This window comes from Homarus americanus, unplaced genomic scaffold (assembly GCF_018991925.1).
Source record: "Homarus americanus isolate GMGI-L3 unplaced genomic scaffold, GMGI_Hamer_2.0 scaffold18710, whole genome shotgun sequence".
Lineage (NCBI taxonomy): Eukaryota > Metazoa > Arthropoda > Malacostraca > Decapoda > Nephropidae > Homarus > Homarus americanus.
This window is the reverse complement of record NW_024734532.1, coordinates 158,676-166,277: the sequence shown is the minus strand read 5'-3', so window position 1 is coordinate 166,277 and position 7,602 is coordinate 158,676. Positions and strand designations below refer to the sequence as shown.

The 7,602-nt window shown below is 42.4% G+C and overlaps 1 protein-coding gene across 2 annotated transcripts in view; it reads left to right on the top strand.

Moving 5' to 3' along the window:
- Positions 1–7,602, top strand: part of LOC121870283 (DNA polymerase theta-like) — a 37,482-nt gene that overhangs the window by 27,064 nt on the left and 2,816 nt on the right. The window contains exon 3 of one of the 2 annotated variants that reach the window (XR_006089689.1): positions 7,262–7,391. Coding sequence is in view for 1 of the 2 variants with exons in the window: in XM_042372070.1 (XP_042228004.1) it covers positions 7,262–7,455 (194 nt within the window). In the remaining variant the exon portion in view is untranslated. Of the gene's footprint in view, positions 1–7,261; positions 7,456–7,602 lie in introns of both variants that reach the window. The other variant, XM_042372070.1, reaches the window with a different exon arrangement.

Sequence of the window (7,602 nt, the reverse complement as noted above, 5' to 3'; positions counted from 1 at the left end):
ATACTACAGACGGGCAAGGGGGTACCTAATTGAGGTGTATAAACATCTCAAAGGGCGCTACTCAGTCGAGTGCCCTTACCTGGAGCTGGCGGACCCTCGCCCCACAAGGGGTCACAGCTCAAGGTTGAAGAAGCCGCAAGTCCAGGAAACTGTGAGGGGTAACTTTTTTTCGGAGTGAGCATTGTGAACTCTTGGAACAATCTGTCAGAGAGTGTTGTGACGGCACCGAGTGTGAGCTGTTTCAAGACCAGACTTGACAAGCGCTAGAGCAGATTCAGAAACATTCAGGAGCCGGTGCATGCCCATTACTTGCCAACAGTGCGTGACAGAGACGTGACCGATCGCCCGGGCGGCTAACAAGCCGATTAGTGGCGAAAAGGATAAAAGTAAAAGTAAAAGTGATAGCACATACGATACCAACAACCTGTCGAGGAGGACTGGGATAAAGAGAAGATAAAAAAAGAAAAAATAACCCCGATAGCATCACTGGACGAACACAAATACCAGCACTACATATAAGTGACTTTAAGTGCTATTATCCTGCCACTAGGACACAAACGCACACATATTTTAATACACTGTAACTACATCTAGTCGGAGGTGTGATTATAAAGGAAGTCATCCCAGTAATGGGGTAATTTCTTCCTCAAAATAAAGTAAGACGTTAGAGAGGCTGGCACCCCTTCCTCCCAGCCACCTACACACTGGCACTGAGGCTTATAGGTCCGGGGGGATTTGCTGTGTCGTGGGCTTAACAGGTTCCTGATGCTAAGTCCGGTCATCAAGACAATCATAAAAATATGGTAAAATTATATCATACCATAAATTGTGCTTAAGGCTAAGAAAATTCCAATAGATGTTAAAGTCTCGGCATTAAGTCTGATAAACGTAAAAGAACGAGAAAAAAGTTTATGAGAAGACATGCATAGGTGGAGTGAATCAGGAGGGCAAAACCTCAGCGTCACCAGGGAGTTTGCTGTTATGCACTTACTGTGAGGAGACATCTTGTGTAGTTGCGTGGGTCTGAGCATAACGGCGTTTAGGATGCTGCAGAAAGCTCTAAAAGTATGGACGCTGTTGCTGGTAAAGTGGTACAGTATTGCCCTGACTGTATAATCAACTTATTTACAAAATCATTAGACACTGGAGTTGTGCCAGAGTTGTGGAAACAGGCGAATGTAGTACCCATATTCAAAAAGGGAGACAGAGCATCAGCGTCAAATTACCGGCCGATCAGTTTGACGTCAGTAGTGGGGAAATTTCTTGAATCAATTATAGCACATAGCATCCGATCGCATCTAGAGAAAAGCAAATTAATCTACGACTCTCAACATGGGTTTACAAAGGGAAAATCTTGTGCTAACGTTTTTTAGGAAATTCTTCGAGGTGGTAGATAATGACGAAAATTACGATGTTATTTACTTAGACTTTAGCAAAGCATTTGACAGAGTACCGCATCAGAGGCTTCTGAGAAAAATTAAGGCTCATGGTATCGAGGGGAAAGTTTTAAATTGGATAAAATCATGGCTCACCGATAGAACGCAGAGGGTCAGCGTAGATGGTGTTAAATCTGAGTGGGGCCGTGTAACCAGTGGGGTTCCCCAGGGGTCAGTACTAGGCCCACTCTTGTTCATAATCTACATAAACGATTTAGATACTGGGATCAGCAGTGACATAAGCAAGTTTGCGGATGACACCAAAATAGGGCGGCAAATTAATTCAGGGCAGGATGCAAATGCATTACAGGAGGATCTAAATAAACTGCAGGGGTGGTCTGAAAAATGGCAAATGAAATTCAACGCCAGCAAGTGCAGCGTACTTAATATTGGAAGAACAAATACTTATAATGTATACAGCCTTAACAACATCAACCTAGAGAAGTCGACTTGTGAAAGAGACCTAGGGGTACTTGTAAGCCCGGACCTACGGCCTAGAAAACAGTGCGTTAATGTTCGAAATAAGGCAAACAGAGTATTGGGTTTTATATCTAGAAGTGTAAGTAACAAGAGTGCAGAGGTCTTATTGCAACTATATCTTGCGCTAGTTCAGGCCGCACCTCGATTATGCGGTTCAGTTCTGGTGCCCCTATTATAGAATGGATATAAATTCACTAGAGTCGGTGCAGCGAAGAATGACAAAAATGATTCCGGGACTTAGAAACCTTCCATATCAGGATAGGTTAAAGAAACTTAACTTGCATTCCCTAGAAAGACGAAGAGTGCGGGGAGATATGATAGAAGTATTTAAGTGGGTGAAAGGAATCAATAAAGGGGATATAGATAAAGTTCTTATAATATCCGAGCAGGATAGGACTCGGAGCAACGGATTCAAGTTGGATAAGTTTAGGTTTAGGAGGAGATAGGAAGAAACTGGTTCACAAATAGGATGGTGGACGAGTGGAACAAGCTTAGCAACTTTGTAGTAAGTGCGGGAACTCTGGAAAGTTTCAAAAGGAGGCTAGATAGATTCATGGATGATAGGGAGTGGTAGTAACTCTCGACAGGAGCTGCCATGCACAGGCCAACCGGCCTATTGCAGACTCCTTATTTTCTTATGTTCTTATGTTCAAAGTAAACGAGGCTATTTCAAATCATAAGAGAAATAGAGAAAGCATTTCGTAGCATATTCATAAACCCAGATCGTACGGTAATGCAGAGAACAGCACAAAGAACTCCTAGGGTGTTTGAAGCAGAAGAGGGAGGATTCGCTGAAAAACAGGGACAGCCTTAATTGACAACGCAACGACGCTCATCCCTAACCACCTCCTTGTCTTGAGGGACTTTAACTATGGCGACATCGACTGGAGAAATGAAGCCACATCAAATGACCTTAATTATTCCTTTACTCTTTTTTGGAGAAACCTTGAGAGACAAGTTATTAGGTAAATTAAGAGCCAAACAGACTGTGAAGAGCTACAAAAATATCTCTGTGAGCTTCAAGAATGGTCAAAGAAATGGCTGCTAAGTTTCAATGTCACAAAGTGTAAGAGGTTGCACCTGGGTCATACCAACGGTAACGAGGCATACCACATGTACCAGCAGGATGAAGAAACTGCATTAATAGAGGCCGAATGTGAAAAGGACCTTGGAGTGTCTGTTGACAAAGAACAGAAATTATCGGGCCATTGTGAGAAGATGAATCAAGAAACTAATAGGTCTTATACGAAGGTCGTTCAGGTTTGGTAACGCTCTTCAAAGGTGAAGTGCTTCCCCGTTTGGAATACTGTCACCCCGTCTGGTCCCCGAGATATGCTAGAGACTGTCAGTTGATAGAAAATTCCAAATGAGGGCCACCAGATAGTTGCCTGCACTACGGCACCTCAGATACCCAGAAAGATTAGAACGCCTGCAACTGCCTTGCTTATACTATAGGCAGGCAAATGGTGTCCTAATTAACGTTTGTAGCGTAGTGTATGTGGCGCAGTTGCCTAAGTTCTCTTTGTTATGGCCACATACACACGTACAATAAGGGAGATCTTGCACTCAGGATGGCGGTGAGACAGGAAACTCAGAATAGCTTAACTCTACATGTATTGTGTGTGCAATACCGTGCTAGGGAGTTGCTGTGTAGTGAGGAGCTAGTTGAGAGGAGGTCCTGTCCGTTTGAGATCGTTGAGCAGAATGACCTTCTTGACTTGACTTGACGTCTGTAGAAAAAAAAAGGTAGAGGGCTATTGCTTGTAATGCTGGGTGGGAGGGCAGGGATTAGGATTGGAAGTACTTTGGTGGTAATTGGTGGGGGAGAGGATTGGTTTAGGGTCAAAGTAAAAGAGGGAGGAAATTTGAAGGAAAGTAAGAGATTGACAGTATCCGGGCTCAACCAGATATGCTGAGGTTATAACAATTATATTTGAACTTATATCTTGCGTGATTAGGTTCTAGCTCTCAAGCCTTTTTCATTTAGTTAAAAATATTTATATTTTTGAGGTAGCCATTGTTCCAAGGAAGGGGTGACGACCTCTAGCCAGGTTCTTGTGGAGCTGGCTGAGCAACGTATCTTTTGTTTTAATAAGAGTGGAAGGAAGGGGCAAGAAGACAAGTGTTGGAGAGGCCAAGGATAGTGTCCTTTGGTCACTCTCATCTTTTTAATGAAACATTTTTCTGTTTTAGAGAACTGAAGCTTTTTATTTATAGTAGGGAGGTTTAATTTCTAAGAAGAGGTGTAGGCTCCAACTTGTTACTTTTGTTCACAAGGAGGTGGTCCTATCTTTTGGTTTAATTGAAAGATTGAAGCTTGACTTGAAGGTACAGTATTTATTGGCTATACAGTTCTTTTTGTTTTTGTATTAAATTTGAGAATTTTTAGATGTATGTTGGTATTGGTGGTGGATTGTTGACTCTTTTCCTGCTTAATCTGAACCAAGCGTGTTCTTCTCTTGCTCTTCTAACTGGTTCGTTGTCGAGCCAGTTAACTTCAGTTTCTGAGTCTAACTCTCGAACTTGTTCCCATGTTCTTTTGGCTTGGATGTAGATGTCTATGTTTACTGCGTTGATGTTGGCTCTTCTATGGAGTTCTTTGTTTGTTACTCTTTCTTCGTAACTGGTGTTATATACGAATCTTAGGCTTTTATTTTGTACCGTTTGAAGTTTCTTGATTCTCGTTGCACTGAATGAGTTGGTTGGTACAGGCGGGTAGCACATTACTGATTTTATTAGTGCCGTGTATAATTTCCTTTTGTTTGGTATGTTCAGTTTTTTTAATCTAATTATTTTTGAGAGTTTGCTACGTAGTTTGTGGACTTTTTCGTTGATGAAGTTCTGGTAACCGTTTTTTTTTTTGTGATTTTCAGTCCCAGGATGCCGCCTTCGTTGGTGTATGGGTAAATTTCTCCATCTACTATTACTGGTTCGACCTTTTTCTTGGCATTTGGTGTGATTTTAAATTTATTTTTGTAGTCATTTATGTTTTTTATTGCTAAGGCCGCATGGCTTCTGATTTCCCGGGATATGATATGATTTGTGTGATGTCATCGGAAAAGATAATGTGTTCGCTATGTTGCGTTGGTTCAGGTAAGTTGCTCGTATACATGGAGAATAGCGTTGGGGATAGGATGCCTCCCTGGGGCACTCCGCTTTCTAGGTCGAAGGGTGGACCTAAATGGCTGCCAATTTGTAGCTGTGCTGTCCTGTTTTGGAGGTAGTCACATAGGATTCTTTCTATTTCTGCAGGTAGGTCTAGTTTTAGTATTTTATATGCTAGTCCGTTGTGCCACACTTTATCAAATGCCTTTGCTACATTGTGGGGTATGGGATGTTTGTGTTCGCTCAGGATGGGATGGAGAAAGGAAACTCACAATGTGCTCTCTATATACATGTTGTATTGGATGTACAATGCAGCTTGGTGCTGGGAAGGCAGCATGGTTACAAGCGTGATGTAGAGAGAGCTGGTTGGTGAGGATGCTCAGAGGAGGACCAGCTTGTGGGTCACCATGCTCGCCGGCGGGAGCGAGGACCGCCAGGCAGGTGGAGGAGGAGGAGGACCGCCAGGCAGGCGGAGGAGGAGGTGTTGCTGGCTGGTTGGTGTAGGTAGAAAGAGACAGATCACCACGAGGTCAGGTCTTAAATAGCGGGGGGTAGACGTGGCTTAGTAGTTGACCCTCTCTCCGTGATGTATGGCGGCGCTGGTTGACCTAGACCACGAGGCATGCACTGGGGAATTGGTGGGGTCGGCTACTCAGCGACAAACAGCGTTTGTAGGGGAGAAATCCACTACAACATCTCTTAAGACTACGTTTACTTGATTTCCTTGCTGTTATTCTTTGGCTATGATTTCTGTTATTATTGCTATTGCCTTGCCTTCTTTGGGAATGAAGATCATTTTTGCCCGCTTGAGGGCATCGGGAAAGTAACCAACGGATAAGGTTGAGTTGTAAATATTTATCAGTGCTTCCATTGGTCTGCTGGGCAGGTTTAATAACATGTTTCGGGTTATGTCTGTCATTCCAGGGGATTTTTTCTTTAAATTTGCGTAAGCAGTGTAGCAGTTCGTCATGGTTTATGAATTTATTGGGTTTTAGTCTTTCTGGGTTTCCTGCGTGGTAGGGAGTCAGTCTATTGCTTTGTTCTCTTAGCCAGTCTTTAATTAACTCCTCGTGTTCTTCGTCAAAACTTTCATTTTCTTCTTCTGATATTCTGAAGATCTTCCATTCTCTCCTGAAGGCCTCTTCTTTTTCATGGTCTGTATAAAGTTTTTGTCCGTTTTGGTCTTTAATGTAGTTTATTGTCTGTTTTTTCGTGCAGTAGTTTGTTGAGGTTTTGGCAGAGGTTTTCTGAGTCCTTTGTTGTGTCTATTTTTTATTAGATTGTTCCATTTTTCGTTATTAATTTGCCTGTACTCTTCTTGTAAGCCTTGTTGGATTTCTCTTATATTACGGAGTAGTTCTCTAGTGGGCCCTGTTTGTTCTATGAATGTCCTAATGTTATTATATTGTACTTGGAGTCTCTTGAATTCTTCGTTGGGTTTGTTACTCGGGAGGGTTCTGTATGACGTTATTGGGGTTGTCTGGTTGATTGCTTGTCTTATTGTGTTGTGTAGCTTGTCTACCTGTTCGTCAATTTCCTCGAGTGTTGCATCTTTTAGATTTATTTGTGGGTAGTTTTCCAATAACTCCTTATATTTCATCCAGTCTGTTTTGCTCATCTGGAGCCTTAGTGGTAATTTTATTTGAGTTGGGCTGGTGGAAATTGTGAATATTATCGGAATGTGGTCGCTTGGGGTGATGGGTCCTTGTTCTATGTGGTAGTTAAGAAATGCCTTGTTGTTGCAGAAGATTTTGTCGGGTGTTGAAACGCAGTTTGGTCCCACCCAGGTGGTGAAGTGCGGGCCAAAGTGAAGTAGTCTGCCAGTGTTGATTATACGTTCCAATGCTGTGCTGTGCGGGGTACAACTGTATAAGACTGAAAGGTCCCCCCACCAAGATTACTGCACCTTGTAATATTGGGATCACCTGATGAATCTCCACCCCAGTTTATTTCCCCTAAAGATTAACCACCAAACCTAACCTCTTCCCCACAAATAGCATTAAGGTGGTTAATCTTAAGGTGTAATAAGTTGGGGTGGAGATTCTTCATGGTATCTGAGCAAACCAATACCAGTACTGTACTGTGCAGTGTCCCAGTAACTAATGGAAGTTTTTCCTCTGTATCTCAAAGATTATTCCATATTTTTTTAGTTCCTTTCATGTGAATTTGCATTACTCAAGCTTCTGTACCTTGAGGGATGCCTGTACAGTATTTCACTAACTCACTTTTTATTGTGACAGAGGAAGGCGAGGTCGGGGAGGTAGACTGAGTGGACCGACCAACAAAGATGTATTAGAGAAACTGTCAAAAGTTCACCCACTTCCTTCACTCATCCTGCAGTGGCCCAAGATAAACTCATCTCTTATCAAGGTAAAACATATAGCATGCCACGTCCAGCATGTTCACTTGTGTGTTGTTACATGTTTTCCAGAAGGTTGGTTCATGCAGTACCTCTTCTTTAACATATCTATTAGACATCTCTACTTTCTCCTCCAAACTTACACCTATCTTACACAGACACACACCTCATCTGTACACTTCCCTGTATCCAGTACCTTTTAAATAATTGTCTTCATTTGAT